Raw genomic sequence first — 16,762 nt, forward strand, 5'->3', positions numbered from 1 at the left:
AGCCTGGGGGAGGGTCCCACCAGCAGCAACGGGGACAGCTCCTCAATTAGCGCCCAGGTTTCTGCAGGATGGAGCTTTCATTCAATCCGGCCGCACCTTCTCCTCCCCACCTGCTCACTGATCAGAAGAAATTCGAGGTAGGCTGGGAGACCAAATGGTTCCCGTAAGATATAATAGAAAGGACTGGTGCAGGGGGCTTCAGTGAAGGCAAAGCCTTACATCAGAGCTGGTCCTGCTCCTTTAAAAGCCACAGGTTGGAATCTGGAGCTGACTCTGGTCTGGCAAACTACAGGGACTTGGGTTTCAGTAAGTGACCTTTCTGTTGGCGCTAATCGAGGAGGGCTTGCCGTGATGCCAGGCATACGAGGCTCCGCCAGGGAGGAGGGAGGAGGCAGGGGCCTTGGGCCGGCCGCTTCCAGTAAAAGGCAGGCGTTTTGGCAGCTGGCAGTTTCGAAGCCTTGTTGCTATTGTAAATCATAATAAGCTGATTATTGCAGTACTTGTTCTTAAAGTTTCCCCAAATCGTTCCAGCTGAGTCATGAGTTACAACATGATTGTGAGTTGTTTCTTTATGGGCACGAAGAGCCCTCAGCTTTTCTTCGTCTTTCTCAAGAACTACGTGAACTAAAAATCCCAGCCTCCGGCTCCAGCACAGGCCAGGCCTGGCAAGGGCCCCTGCATCCAAGTCCCCTGGGCTGACAGAGCAGTCACAGGAGTTGACCCCTCAGCTCTGAGTAGACACATGGCTTATTTGGTATCAAGATTGAAGAGTTTCATAGGGATTTAGTTTAGTCTCAGTCACCAAAACATTAGTGAAAATCGTGGATCTGGGCAAACTTCAACCCCTATTCAGACACAGATCTCCGCCCGCAGGCTGTGCCACCCTTCCTCTGTCTGGGCTGCGCCAGGGCTGGGCCTGCCCCTGTGCCAGAATGCTAGAGCTAACGTGTGTGTCAGTGTTTCCATTATAAAATGCCACCCCCCTGACCCCATCTGTTAAATTACCCTCAAAGCTACAGGCTGGCAGACAGTGTTATTTCCTACAGGATAGAGGGGGTGGCCCCGCTAGGTCTCCCTGGATCCTCCCAGGCAGGACTAACCCACAGGAATTAACTACCAGTTTCGGCAACTTAGGGTCCTCCCTCAAGTGCAGACCTGTGGGCCATGGCCTGGAGTCGGCCAGGGAGCTGTTCACCTCAGCAACAGCATACTCAGGAATAGCTTAGATATCTGTGGTGTTAAGGCTTGTACGCAACAATGCAACTGCTCCTGGATAGAGGGAAATGCAACTTTAAAAGGCTCCACTTCACAAGCTGTCAAAAAATCTGGATGTGACCCAGCAACCAAGGGAAGGGAGACAAGGAGGTATCTCTAGTCACACAGCTCACACCACAATGCAATGCAACGTGTTAGCCCAATTCTAAAAATCCTCAGTAACACTTTTTAATATACAAGAATCAAAAGTACAGCAGTTTTACAATGTAGGAAAATTTAATACATACTATATAAACAACATTATTTACATCAGAAATCACTAGGACAGTGGCATTTTTCACAAATATAAATTAATTACTGTTTAGTCAACAGGTTTTAAAAGTCCACAATTTTACAATAAAGAAAAACCATCTGGCCCCAGATGAGTGGGGCACAGATGGCCTAAAGCAGCCTGGACCCTTGGCATGGCTCCCCTCGCCCAACATGGCAGCCCTCAGAGGAGCCGGAAGACCGCTGGTGCTGGGCCTGGGCTGCTGCTCCTGCTGACAAGTGGATTTTGGTCTGTAGGATTTCAGTGTCATTATGTGACCTCCTAAATGAACCGTGTTTGCACCGTGAGGACTGATGCAACTTTCAGACACACCAGGCCAGAATGTCTGCAGCACAGCGTGCAAAGTGTTTGGGCTTCCTTTGAAGGGCTAAGGAATGACTGAAAGGAGAGCGAGCCCCGGGCTCTGCTGGCACCTGTCTGTCCGGCTCTGAAAGACCGCAGTGATTAGCTTGGGGTTTCATGTGGCCCTTTTCTAAGGCCATAGTGTATCATGTCAACCGTTATTCACGTGCAGGTTTTAGGTGATGCTAAATCCCTCTTCCTTAACCCCTGTTATTTCTACCAACAATGAAATCTTTCAAAGCCAGGCTCCAGGGAATACCATCCTCACAGATTCCTGGGGCAGCTTCTCCCATTCACAAGTGAGAGAATTTACCTGTGCAAATTTGTTTTTTATTTAAGCATATAATATTCATATTGATTTAAATCGATGAAGAAATGCTTCCTTTTTCCCAACACTCTTCAAACATACTTCAGCACCTAAAACAGTTGTCTAATGGGGACACTGTAATTTTACAATCAATGTAACACTGATCTGGCTGATACTGCCTTTTGCTACTTCATATGGCACTAACAGTCAGTTCTGAATGTGAACAAAAGGAAGTTCCTTTTTCCTCATGATAAGACATCTTTGGGCATAACTCACATCTATCAGCGACTCAAGAGAAGCCCTGATGACTGTGGAAACCCTGATGGAAATGCAGGGCCTCTGGTGACTTCATTGCCCCTCCTTTCATTCCTGGAGGACATGACCCAACTCTCTGCAGGGGCTCATCCCCTTCCCACCCCATCTCCCATTGCTCAAGGGCTTGACAAGCCAACCTAACCATCCTCTTTGGCTTGGGCAAGGCAAACGTGAGCTAGAGTCAATATTATCAGCAAGAAGCTCCATCTGTGGTTTCCTTATCACTGTGTGGCCTAAGTGCTTATCACTGTGTGGCCTGAGTGGAGACACATGCCCTGCCCTCTCCACTGAGCGTCACAGCAGGCCCTCCATGGGAGGACTGTGGTCAGGTGGCTCATGCAGTCACCAGGGCTTTGCTTCAGGGCATGTGTGCTACAAGTCCAGGCTGAACAACCCCAACAACTATGAGGGTTCAATAAGCGGGGTGGGTCCACTGAGCTCGCAACACAAGCTTCCAGGACCCAGACTCTCATCTGGAAACCACACAGGCCAGTTCTGCAATGCTCTGTGTAGCAGGGAGCAAGGGCCACATCACAGCCACATCTGCTTCATTTGGGGGATACAACTCGGCATGTCTTGGTAAAGGCATTCATGGTGCTGCCCAGAACACCAGCAAGCACTGAAGTCCTCACGAGTTACTTCAGGGAGTTTAACGCTGCACATGCCTAACAGAGGGGTTTTCACCAGCTCTGAGCCTGGACACTTACAGGCACACTGTATGTTCAAGTCAGTTATTCTGTCTCCATCTAGAAAGGCCTTTGGATACTTTAACAATACTGGCAAGCTACACTGAGAATGATAAACTGAAGGCCCCAGCATCAGTAAATTGAAAAGAGCCTGCTTAACTGATGCAACCAATTTGCTTCCTAAACCTGACTCAGTTCAACTCTAGTATGATTCTTACTATCTATAGCTCAAGTCACTGTGTCTTTGGATGCTCCCTGTTTGGGAAAAAGTTTAACTTAGGTCTATACCTGATTATATTCTAAGAGAAACTGAATTCAATTCTAATGATCTCTAACTACAGTAGAAACTTGTTCACCACAGGTACTTATTTCCATCTGCCCACCACATGATGTGTGATTCCGTCCCATCTATTTCTTCAAGCTGTGCAAAGGGAAGGAAAATGCAGCAGGAAGTGTTGACCTAGCCCAATACTGAAAGTTTCCCCCACTTGCTGGCACTACTGAACCCCACATTAGAAGCCTGTTCACTGCCTGCACCAGGACCCCCACCTTTGTGATTGCCAGCAACAAATTGGTCAGCAGGCCTGCCTCTGCATCCCCTTCTCCAGGTCCTGTAGTTTTCCTTCTCACCATAGGAATTAGAAATCCACCAGGGATTCCAGTTCTCTGGCCACACTACTCCCCACCCTACCCCACCCTACCTCTCACTCAGCCTACTCCCCAGTCAAGTCCATGCTGGAGTCAGTGTTGCCTAACTCACAGTACTCAAAAGTCATCCAGAGCGACCTACTTTCCCCGGCACAGTGGGGAAAGGAGGCCCACTCAGGAGACCAAACCTCTGAAATGTACAAAGACAGTGTGGGAAAAATTAGTGTTGGCAGAGATAAAGCAGTTGTGGAAGCTGTTGCCCTCTCTCTACTTCCCCACCCCAACCCTGCCCATAGGTTTCACATAATGAGGCCGAGTTTTTTCTCCCAAGAACACATGTGAAGGGTGTACCTGCTCCCCTTCAAGTCCTATGCTTGTCCCCACCCACTTGCCCCAACTCCCCACTCCCCATCAGCAGCATCCAACATGTCAGAGTGAACCAAATCAACCAAATCACACACTGTAACATCAGGTCCCAGCAGCCTCCATGCACCAGTTCCTGCCCCAATGACGCACTAAGGTCCTGGGAACACTGACCCTGGCAAGAAAACATTCATGACTCTGAAGATCCCCTATTCCTTGACTGGGGAAACACATCCCAGTGAAGCTGGTATACACAAAGTCAGCTCCTCCTTCAAGTGCCCATCAAAGTGGGAGGCCAGGACTAGGCTGGAATGGGATGGGCTGCCAAAGTGCAGGAGTGGTGACCCAAATCAGAGCTGGACCCAGTGAAAGGCCTCCCATTCCTTGAAGTGCTCCTTCAGCCAGTGAGTTGACAGCAGCAGCGTGTCCGAAACTCCACTTACTGGTCTAGATAACTGGCTACTGTAGGATCAGACCAAAAATATCCACGTGTTTGGTGACTCTTACTCTCTCCTTTACGAGCTGTCCTTTATGTTTTCCGAACATTCCAGTTATAATCTGGGTTGTTTTTCTGTTCTAATGATCTCTCCAAAGGAGACCTATGATCCAGGGGTGACTTAGAATCATGAGGAGATTTCTGAGAAGGGGGTGAGCGAGGATCTGAGACTGCAGGGTGCAATGGGGGTAGAGGCTGTTTATATTCCCCTAGTTTGTCTGTGTGGAAAGAGCGGTAATGGTCTGAGGGTCCCTGGCCATGGTAGCCCATAGGGGGGCGGTGATCAGACATTCGTCGGAAATCCTGCTGGTGGTAATTTTGAGGCCTAAATTCATCGGATCTCCTCCGCTTGGAGTCATGATGGTGCCTGAAATAGAGATGCAAGAATTATTCGAAAGACTGAAGCCAAATTCTCATCCACTTCTCTTCACCACCCACTTGGCTCTTCCTCATATACTCGTATTCAAGGACACTTACAAACGGACTCAAGGACAAATGCTCACATTATCAGGAATCAAAAACATTAATAACAAAGAGTCATTTTACACTTAATAGCAAAACACATCCTATGAAATAAGCCTCAAGTGTGCAGTGACACAAGTACACACTTGAAAAATCACTGATGGCTTTGCAAACTCACTCCCTTTAGGAAAAATCTGGTAAGATCCATAAACATTTCCATATTCCTGGACCCAGCCCATGAGAAAAAGAGCCACAGAAATTATTTTGTAAGTTACTAATAACATCATCAACCTAAATATGCAACAAGTAAGTAACTAGTTAATAAAATTATCTTAAAAATCAACTCAGTGTGAACAGTATTAAAATTTTTAGCTTGGACCATGGTAAACTACTCATGATACCATTAAAAAAGGAATTAGTAAAACTCAACAACAAAAACAAACAACCCAACTCAAAAACAGGCAAAGGATTTGAACAGACATTTCTCCAAAGAAGATATACAAATGGCCAAAAAAACCATGAAAAGATGCTCAATATCATTAATCATTAGGGAAATGCAAATTCAAGCCCACAATGAGACTACTTCACACCCATCAAGGTGGCTATATTCATTAAAAAAAAAAAAAAAAAAACAGGAAATAAGTGTTGGCAAAGATAAGGAAAACCTTCAACTCTTATACATTGCTAGTAGGAATGTAAAATGGTTCAGCCGTCATAGAAAACATTTTGGTGTTTCCTAAAAATGTAAAGAATATGACTAACAATTCCACTCCTAGGTCCATATCCAAAACTGAAAACAGGTAGTCAAGTACCTATATACTAATCTTCACTGCAGCATTATTCACAATAGCCCAAAGATGGAAACAACTCAAATGTCCATCAACAGATGAGTGGATAAACAAAATGTGGCATATCCATACAATGAAATATTATTCAGTCATAAGATGGAATGAGTACTGATGAATGAACCCTACCATATGAATGAACCTTGAAAACATTATGCTAAGTGAAAGAAGCTAGACACAAAAAGTCACATATAGTATGACTCTTTCTACATGAAATGTCTAGGATAGGCAAATCCAGGGAGATAGAATGCAAACTGGTGGTTGCCAGAGGCTGGGGAGAGGGAATAATGGGGAAGGATTATTTAATGGTTATAGGGTTTTCTTTGAGTGATGAAAGTGTTTTGGAACTAGAAAGAAGTGGTGGCTGCCCAATATTATAAATGCACTAAGGTCATTCAATTGTTCACTTTAAAATAGTTCCTTTAAGTAATATGAATTTCACCTCAATGCAAGAAAGAGAGGGAGGAAGAATTGAGCAACTTCAAGTTCCAGTCAAAATGGAACAACAGGGACTAGATTTACCCTCCTGCCTGAAACAGCCAAAAGGGACAAAACATATAGAACAGTGGTTTTCAAGACACCAGACATCAGGCAATGAACAGTGATCCCTGAGGAATGGACACTAATGAAATGAGCCTTTTAACTGCTCCTGCTCACTATCATGAGATAGTCCTCAGTCTGTGACACAGGAAGAAGGAAACCCAGAAAGACACCAGTTGGCTTCCCAAGGTGAGGCATGGGGAACCAAGGTGGCCAGAGTTCATAGGACATGGTATGAGAGAAGACAGTTCTGCAGAGAAAGAAGTTTGAAGATCTACAGAGGATTTCCAAGTATATAGCTGAATACTGCTTAGGATGTGCATGTGGGTAAACTACCCAAGGCCAGGGAAAAAACCACCCAAAAAGACTAAAGATAATAGTGCCCTGTGCTCACAAAGAACTGGCATCATGCCTGTTGCCACCAGTCACACCAAAGACCTCCAGATTCAAGAGGCGCTGGTGATATGGTTTGGGTATGTGTCCCCTCCAAATCTCATGTTGAAATATGACCTCCAATGTTGTAGTGGGAGGTGTTTGGGCAGATCCCTCATAAATGGCTTGGTGCTGTCCTTGTGATAATGAGTTCTCTGAGTTCATGTGAGAGCTGGTGCTTTAAAAGAGGCTGGCACCTCCTCCTCTCTCTCTTGCTCCCTCTTGCCATGGGACACCTACTCCCACTTCGCCTTCCACCATGAGTAAAATCTCCCTGAGGCCTCTCCAGAAGCCAACCAGATGCTGGTGCTAAGCTGGTACAGCCTGCGGAACTGTGTGCCACATAAAACTCTTTTCTTTATAAATTATCCAGCCTCAGGTATTCCCGCAAAACAGACTAACACAACTGGGTAGAGTGCAATGAGGCTCCTCACCTTGGGGGTGGGCAATCATTAGCCCTTGACTGAGCAATGCTCTGGTTCTACCTAACGAATCTTAACAGCAAGACCTGAAAGAAGGAAACTGCTTCCAAATAACCTGCAACTCATAACAAAGCTCCAGAATACTTACAGGAATACAGAAATATCCAGCACCCAATAAGGTAAATGTTACATCTGTCATCTGCAAAATTTACTAGGCACAGAAAACACCAGGGAGCAAGACCCACAGTGAGGAGGTATCAACTGAAACTGACCCAAGTGGTAAGATTCGCAGACAAGGACATCAAAACCATCGTTATATCTGTGTTCCAGGTTTTAAAAGGTTAGAGATAGAACATATATATATATAAAAAAAAGTGTGTGTGTGTGTGTATATATAATATATATATAGACCCAAATACAACTTTTTGAACTTTTAGAGATAGAACTACAATGTATAAAATACAAAGTACACTGGGCCTCACAGCAGTCTTGACATTGAAAAGCAACGTATTAGTGAACTTGAAGAGGTAGCAATAGAAACTATCCACAATGAAACACAGAGAAAGCATAATTTTTAAAAAGTCAACAGAATACAAGTGAGCTGTGAGACAACTTCAAGCAAGCTCATATAGGTGTAATGAGAATCTCCAAAGAAGAAGAGAGAGTGGGGGGTCAGAAAAAATATTTGAAGAAGATTGTAAAAATTGCCAAATTTTATGGAAACAATAAACCTACAGATTCAAGAAGTTCAAAAATTTCCAAGCACAAGAAACCAAGGAAAAATACACCAAGGCACATCATAATCAGTGATTTTTTTAAAAGGAACATTACGTAAAGACGAACAAAGATAAGGATGACAGATTTTTCATCATAAAACAATGCAAGTAAATAGCAGAGGTATATCTTTAAAGTACTGAAAGAAACTAAAAATAAAAATGTATACTCAGCAAAAACTGCTTTCAAAAATGAATGCAAAATACATTTTCAGCATACATACAAACACTGAATTTATCACCAGCAGAAAAAGTCCTTCAGGCAAAAGAAAAGTGAAACCAAAGAGAAATACAGACCTACTAGAGGAAAGCAGGGCAAGTGCCCACTGAGTCCACACAACAGAGAAGGGTGGGAGTGAGGGGCAGACTCCTAAGGAGGTGGCGGCTACTCAGCTACAGCTCTCTGCTAATACAGTCTGCTGTTACCAGTTCTTCCAAAAACAAAGCAGGACTTTGAGACACGTATATGAAATTTTCCCACTTTAAATTCAAGGTACAGTGCAAATGATGCATATCATCAGCCCAGGGAAAACCAAAGCTGTTATGAGGTTAAATTATCCAAGATTTGAAATTAGGAAATACAGATAAAACCTCTTTAACCCTCCCTGGACTTGCTACTCTCACAATGTAAAGCTCTGACTCATCGTACTACCGGTGGTATTGTACTGAAGGAAAGAGGGTGCAGCTTCGAAAGGCTTCAACTCTTCAATTATGGGCTCGTGGCAGGTAAGGACCATGGGTTGGTACCCATCTTGGGATCCCTGACACCTAGTGTGGCTGACAGCCTCGCACAGAGCTTAATAATTTTGGTTGCTGACTCCAACATTTTATGGCGACCACTTGACTTGATTTCCTCAGAAAACGGCAGAAAACTCTTTTCCTTCACAGGTGAAATGTGCTCCCTATGACCCAGAAAATAAAACATAAAACCTATAACCAACACATGGGATTCCCTGTGGCTGACACATGATGAGATCTCCAGTCATTTCATAGATAAATACATTCATGTATACGTCACTTTCTCCCTAGAAACAGCTCCTGGCAAAGATGGGCACCTGGTGTCTCATAGCCTTTTGCATACCTGTCATAATAATCTCTGTGTCCCCGGTGGTCTCGGTCACTGCTGTACTGGTCATAAGGCCTCTTTCTGGACATGTTGTTGGGTCGATAGCTTCCAGAACGGTGGGCATCCATATGTCGCCGGTCCCCATAATGGTGGTCTTTGTACCAGTGCTGCTCATACTGATGGTGCCTGTCGCTTCCCCATGGTGGATTGTTGTTGCCACCACCATAGTTGAACTTTCTTTCCCTCTGCCAGTCTCCTCGATCTGCAGGAAAAGAAAAGAATGACCTGACAACTGCAAGAAATGGATGAATTTCACTTTCACTACAATTTTTTTTTCTTTTGGAAATGGAGTCTTGCTCTGTTGCCCAGGCTGGAGTGCAGTGGCACGATCTTAGATCACTGCAACCTCCACCTCTTGGGTCAAGCAATTCTCTTGCCTCAGCCTCCCGAGTAGCTGGGACTACAGGCACCCACCACCATGCCTGCCCAATTTTTGAATTTTTAGTAGAGACAGGGTTAAACCAGGTTGGCTAGGCTGGTCTCGAATTCCTGACCTCAGGTAATCTGCCCGCCTCAGCCTCCCAAGATGCTGGGATTACAGCTGTGGGCCACCACGCCCAGCTTTATTTTTTATTTTTGTTTTCTTCCATACCAATCTTCTCTGTATTGTTCCAATTTCCTTAGGTATGCTGCTGAAATAAGCACCACTTTGCTGAAGTTCCAACTGAAAGTCTGACACGTTATAAACAGACATTAAGTTTCTTTCTTCTTGGTCTTGTTGCTGCTAACATATCAGTAATGACTCCAAACATTCTTTCCAACAAGATTTTAAGGCAAAATTTACTACTCCTCTCCTTCTGAAATTTTAAGAACTACCACTTTTCACTCTCCATACCTGTTTAACCTTCCAATCTGTGGCAAACTCTTAACATCGAAACCAAACTAATTCAAAAAATGATACTGCTGAGTTTCACAGCTGCAAGGTAATATCCTCTGGTTATACATCTAATGTTTATTTCACCTGCTGGTACCTGCTGTGCCTGGTCTCTGAAAATCTCTCCAGACTACACTCACTGATTCTATTATTCTTCCCTATTCTGCACACACACAAAAATGGACCTCCTCCTATAAAAAAGTAATTTCTCTAACTTTGAGCTTGGATCAGTGTTCTGTCTCTTAAGGATAAGGCCAAACTACAATCCTTTTACCTTCTGTAGCCTGCCTTTTCTCCTAAGGAAAAGAATCATACTCACTTGAATCAGAAAATGTAGTGAGGACACAGAAGTCCAGGGATGGAGAGTTAAATTATGGCTACCAAAATATCATGTCCACCCAGAGCCTGTGAGTGTGAAAAAATTTTACCTAGGTATTTACAGATGTAATTAAGTTAAAAATCTCTAGATGGGATCACCCTGAATTTAGGTTGGGCTATAAATTCCAGGACAGGCATCCTTTCAAAGTAAAGGCAGACGGAGATATGACAGGCTATGCATAGAAGGCGGCTATGCAAAGATGGAGGCAGAAATCGGCATGATGCACCTATGAGTTAAGAACACCAAGAACTGCTGGTAGCCACCAGAAGACAGAAGAGAGGCACGGAACAGATTCTCCCTCGGAGCCTTCAGAAGGAACCAACCCTACTGACACCTTGATTTTTAAACTTCCTGGTCTCCAGAAATGTGAGAAAAGAAATGTTTGATGTTTTAAGCCACCTAGTCTGTGGTACTTTGTTATACACGGCCCTAGGAAACTAATACAGAGGACTAACCAAAAGGAACCTATGACCTCACGGAAAAATCTACCTTCTGTCTATAATTATGTTAAGATCAAAGACATGCTACCAAATAAATGTCTCTACTCATTTTGCTGGCCTTCTAGCTTTTTTCTAGAGAGCTGAAGAATAACACCATTAAGGAAGTGCCCAGCTTAGAAACTGATAGCATTAATATGATGTACAGTCAACCAATGGCTTAAATTCATTGCTGATCTGGGTAAATCAGATGAGAGTACCAAAAAGTAAAAAACTTTTGACTATTCACCCTAAGAATTAACAAATAACATCAAAAAAAGACACCTTCTAAACATGCAAAGGATCACTTGAAGATGGCTTCAAATCAAATGAGATTTCTAACAGGATATCAATATCTGTGGTTTTGTAGAGATGTTTAAAACTCAAGCTAATTCATTGTTTCCAGAGTAAATCAAACAGATTTTCTTTCTTCTTAAACCTTCTGTGAGGTAAATCACAGGTTACAAAGTACTGAGCTATTAAAAAGATGGGTGAGGAATCCAAAGTTTAAATAAAAGAATGCATTTAGTAAGAAGTTATTTTAAAGGATTCAGAATATAAAATAAGTGACATCATATGAAAAACACAGAAACAGCCTAATACTAGAAAAAAAGCCAGTATAACTAATGCAACTAGGTCTAAGAACAGGGAAACATTTCCCAATCATTCTTCAAAGTCATTACCTGTTTTTCCCTCAACAAAATGGTGATGAAATAATTTTGAACTCAGATTTTTAAGATTACAGAACATAGAACTTATGCTTCCAGGCAGGGTAGCTTGTAGCAGAATTACATCCTGCCAAAAACAATGAGAAAGGGAAGATTAAAAAGAACGTGTTTAAGGCCAGGCACAATGGCTCACACCTGTAATCCCAGCACTTTGGGAGGCCGAGGCAAATGGATCACTTGAGGTCAGGAATTCAAGACCAGCTTGGCCAACATGGTAAGACCCTGTCTGTACTAAAAATAGAAGAAAAAAAAAAATTAGCCCGGTATGGTGGTGTGTGCCTGTAATCCCAGGTACTCGGGAGGTTGAGGCAGAAGAATCGCTTGAACCCGGGAGGTGGAGGTTGCAGTGAGCAGAGATCGTGCCGCTGCACTCCAGCCTGGGTGACAGAGAGAGACTCCATCTCCTCCGGAAAAAAAAAAAAAAAGTTTAAAGGCATCAAAGAGCAGCTAAGGCAATGAGGACTAGAAGGACTAAGATTCCACAGAGCAGAAAACCTCAGAGATAAGAGATGACTTCCGTCACCACTGAAGAGATCTGTGATCCTGAGCACCAGCAAGAGGCTAAGGATCTGGGTCTTTCCCAGGCACGGACCACTGCTGGAGGAACAGAGAACCTGCAGAGTGGGTTTCCAGATTATTTTTGAAAAGGTTATTTTTTCACTTTCTTAGCAATTGGTGTGTATTTCCCTTTTCAATTTTTGATGATCTGAATAGGTAAAAAAATTGGTTAACCTATTGTTGCTTTAATTTATATTTCCCTAGTAGCAAGGTTGGTCATCTTGTCATATTGGCCATTTGAATTTTCTCTTTTATATGAACTAATTCATAACTTTTGCTCATTTTGTTTTAAAACAATGGATAAGCTCTACAGAGTTAACTTTTTCTAATCTAATTTCCAAAATTTTAATTCAATATGGATTCCTTTGAGTTTTGTTTCAAAACTGCAATTTTTGTTTTGTTTTGTTTTGTTTTGTTTTGAGACAGTGTCTCACTCTATCGCCCAGACTGGAATGCAGTGGTGCAATCCTGGCTCACCGCAACCTCTACCTCCCAGACCTAAGAAATTCTCCCACCTCAGCCTGCCAAGTAGCTGGGACTACTACACCATTATGCCCAGCTAATTTTTGCACCTTTTAGAGATGGAGTCTATGTTGCCCAGGCTGTAAAACATTTTTAATTGACAATTAAAAATTGTATATATTTATCGATTACAACGCAATGTTTTAAAATACCTATACATTATGGAATGGCTGAATCAGCCTAATTAACATATGCACTACCTTACGCACTTACTTTTTGTGGCAAGAACACTTAAAATCTCCCAGCAATTTTCAAAAATATAATACATTAACTACAGTCACCATGTTGCACAACAGATTTCTCAACTTATTCCTCATATCTAACTGAAATTTTATCTCTGTTGTTAATGTCTTCCCAATTCTCCCCTGACCTCCAACCTTGGTAACTACTGTTCTACTCCCTGCTTCTATGAGTTTGACTTTTTCAGATTCCATATATAAGTGAGAATATGCAGTTTTTCTCTTTCTGTGCCTCTATTTCACTTAACATAAATGTCCTCCAGATTAATCCATGTTGTTGCAAACGACAGGATTTCCTTCTTTTTAAAGCTGAATACTATTTGATTGTGTATATATACATTTTCTTTATCTGTTCATCTGCTGATGAACACTTAGGATGATTCCATATCTTGGCTATCGTAAATGATGTTGCAATGAATATGTAAGTGCAGATATTTCTTCAACGTAACTAATTTCATTTTCATTGAATGTATACCCAGTAGTGGGACTGCTGGATAATATGGTAGTTCTATCTGTGATTTTTTTTGAGGCATCTCTACATTGTTTTCCATAATGGCTGTACTAACTTACATTCCCACCAACAATGTGCTAGGTTCCCTTTTCTCCACATCCGTGGCAACCCTTATCTTTTGACTTTTTGGTAACAGCCATCCTAACAAGTGTGAACTGATATCGTGGTTTTAATTTGCATTTCCCTGATGATTAGTCATGTTGAACATTTTTTTCATATACCTGTTGGCCATTTGTATGTCTTCTTTTGAGAAATGTCTATTCAGGTCCTTTGCCTACTTTTCAATCAAGTATTTGCCTTCTTGCTACGTAAGGAGCTGAGTTCCTTACACAGTTTGGATATTATTCCCTTATCAGATGTATGGTTGGTATATTTTCTCCCCTTACATAGACTGTCTCCTCACGCTACTGATTGCCCATTTTTCTATTGTTATTGTTTTGTTCTCAATTTACAAGAGCTCTTTCAATATTAGCAGTTTTAACCATTTAACGGCCATACAGAATGTAAACTTCTCCCTCAGTCTTTTTTGTTTGTTCATGTTAGCTGGGTTCTTCTTAATCTGAAGCTTAAATAATAGTCCTGGGGACAGGTGCAGTGGTTCACACCTATAATCCCAGCATTTTGGGAAGCTGAGGTGGGCAGATCACATGGGGCCAGGAGTTTGAGACCAGCCTGGCCAACATGGCAAAACCCTGTCTCTACTAAAAATTTAACAATTAGCCGAGCGTGCTGGTGCACATCTGTAATCCCAGCTACTCGGGAGGCTGAGGGATGAGAATCGCCTGAACCCAGGAGGTGGAGGTCGCAGTGAGCCACTGCACTCCAGCCTGGGTGACAGAGCGAGACTCAGTCTCAAACAAACAAACAAAAAAATTGAGGGGATCTTTATTTCATGCTTTCTCTCGTTAAGAAAAGAAAGGACAATAAACTGTTAGAAGAAAATAAAGCACACAGTCCAGCCACTGTCTTTGGAAAATGAAACGGCTATGTGAATTTTTTATTTTTTGGCACCTCTTTTAAAAACGCCACTTAATGACCTACCTGCATTACTGAAGTGTCTCTTGTTGGGGTGATTGTAGTTATCTCTTGGGTGTCCATGCATCTGTGGGCCATGGGAGGCAGGCAAATGAGGCTTCTGAGGGTGAAGGTTGTGTGAGGTATGGGACTGAGATATCAGAGAGTCCCGGCTGGAGCCTGAGGCCTCTGGACGAAATGGTTTCTTACCCCCAGTCACATCATCTTTCTTCTTTTGCTCCTAAAGAGTAAAAGGAAACCAAAGAAGCTCAAGATCCCAGGCTTAATTCCCCAGAGAAGAATAAAGGCTATCACCTCTAAATAGCTCCCTCTTGTCCTTCTTAACTTTTGAACTGCCGTTCACTACCTCCTAACCAAAAAACGCTCATAAATTCCACTGTTAGGCTATTTGCTGGGGGAACTCAGTGGAATTTATGCTGAGTTTGACCATCACTGCTAAGTACCTGCAAGAACATATGCATACATCGCTAGATGTCACTGTACAGGGCACTGTACAGGTGCCCAGGCTGGCGGCACTCTCGGAGGATCATCTTGGACCATGTAAAGCCAAGATTACCAGCTTTCCAAGGCTAATCGCAACAAAAAACCCTCCACTGTCCAGTGGGAACTAACTCCTAAGCCAAAGTCATCAAGCTAAATATCTGAATGTTGGAGTAACATTCTTATTACACAAGTCAAATGTTTGATATAAAAAAAAATCACAAAATAAAAAAAATAAAGTGATCTAAAACCTAACCAGCAAGGGAATTACTGTTAATAATTTGGCACATATTTTTTAAGCTTTTTTTTTGTATTTATATAGAGGTTTTTAAACAAAAATATTTGGCATTCATTTTTCATTTTTAATGTATAAGTCTTTCCATGTAAATACTTATTTCTACAATATTATGTTTAATGATTGATTAGTACTTCCCAATATGGATATATCATGAACTACTGAGTTTCGTTTTTTGTTTTTTTGAGACAGAATCTCACTCTGTTGCCCAGGCAGGCGTTCAGTGACGCAATCTCAGCTCACTGTAACCTCCACCTCCTGGTCTCATGCAATCCTCCCACCTCAGCCTCCTGAGGGGCTGGGGCTACAGGCATGTGCCACCATACCCAGCTAATATTTGTAGTTTATGTAGAGATGAGGTTTCATCATGCCGGACAGGCTGGTCTTGAACTCTTGGCCTCAAGTGATCCACCCCCACCTCAGCCTCCCAAAGTGCTAGGATTACAGGCATGAGCCACCATGCCTGGACACACTGAATGTATTTCTTATTGCTGGGCTTCCAAGTAATTTCCATTATAAACATGTTTAAATCTCTATCTCCTTCTCAAACTAAATTCCTGGAAGCAAAACTGCACGCTTTAGTCTTAATAAATCTTGCTGAATTCTCCTCCAGAAAGGTTATGACAATGTATACTCCCACTATTAGGATACCACCATTTTTGTTATTCAACTTATACTCATTTCTGATCCCTAAATGAATGAAGTCTTTCATTATTATGTGTCCAACTTCAGTCCCTCTTCCTAATTTTCACTCCCTTCTAAAGGGCCTTTCCTAACTATTTCATTCCCTCCGGGGCCTTTCCTGACTATCCTTTTATAGACTTTTTATAATGCTTATTAGTATATGATTCCTGTATGTTACTGCTATAACATATTCTTCCATGTAAAATTAAATTATAAACTACTTGAGGGTGCTGCTTCACAGGCCAACACAGCACTGGGCACAGCATAACAAATACCTCCCTGTCCCCAGCACCATTCTATTCCATTCTATGTGGTGAGGACAGAGCAGTAGATGAGAGACACAAAATCTCTGCCTTCATGGAGCTGACACATTAGTGGAGGTGGTAGTTAATGCTCACAGACTGAACCAAATGTCCAACTTGGGTACAGCCCATGTGGCGAGTCAGCAGATATGCAAATGGGCACACCCACACAAGGAGCATTGCCTCTGCAGCCTCCTCCATTTCATTTTGCACCTATCCCCCTACTCCAAAGGAGAGGCAACTTCTAAGCACCTCTCACAAGTGAATAGCAGGACCCCTTCCATACAAAAGCTGGAAGGACACCAAGCAGATGGTCCAGAAAAGAAGAGAAAAAGTATTTTCTGCCCACCACCCTATTACTTCCTAGGAGCCACAT

At 42.7% G+C, this 16,762-nt stretch overlaps 1 protein-coding gene across 9 annotated transcripts in view; it reads right to left on the reverse strand.

Moving 5' to 3' along the window:
• Positions 1–1,418: 1,418 nt before the first annotated feature.
• Positions 1,419–16,762, reverse strand: part of CHD2 (chromodomain helicase DNA binding protein 2) — a 146,456-nt gene continuing 131,112 nt past the window's right edge. For 6 of the 9 annotated variants that reach the window (XM_031668313.1, XM_031668320.1, XM_031668317.1 and 3 more), the window contains 3 exons: positions 14,632–14,845; positions 9,259–9,505; positions 1,419–5,070 (listed from right to left, as the gene is read on the reverse strand). In XM_031668313.1, coding sequence (XP_031524173.1) covers positions 4,737–5,070; positions 9,259–9,505; positions 14,632–14,845 — 795 coding nt within the window. In that variant the 3' untranslated portion in view covers positions 1,419–4,736. Of the gene's footprint in view, positions 9,506–14,631; positions 14,846–16,762 lie in introns of all 9 variants that reach the window. The other 3 variants (XM_031668316.1, XM_031668314.1, XM_031668319.1) reach the window with 3 other exon arrangements.

Source organism: Papio anubis, chromosome 7 (assembly GCF_008728515.1).
Source record: "Papio anubis isolate 15944 chromosome 7, Panubis1.0, whole genome shotgun sequence".
Taxonomy (NCBI): Eukaryota; Metazoa; Chordata; class Mammalia; order Primates; family Cercopithecidae; genus Papio; species Papio anubis.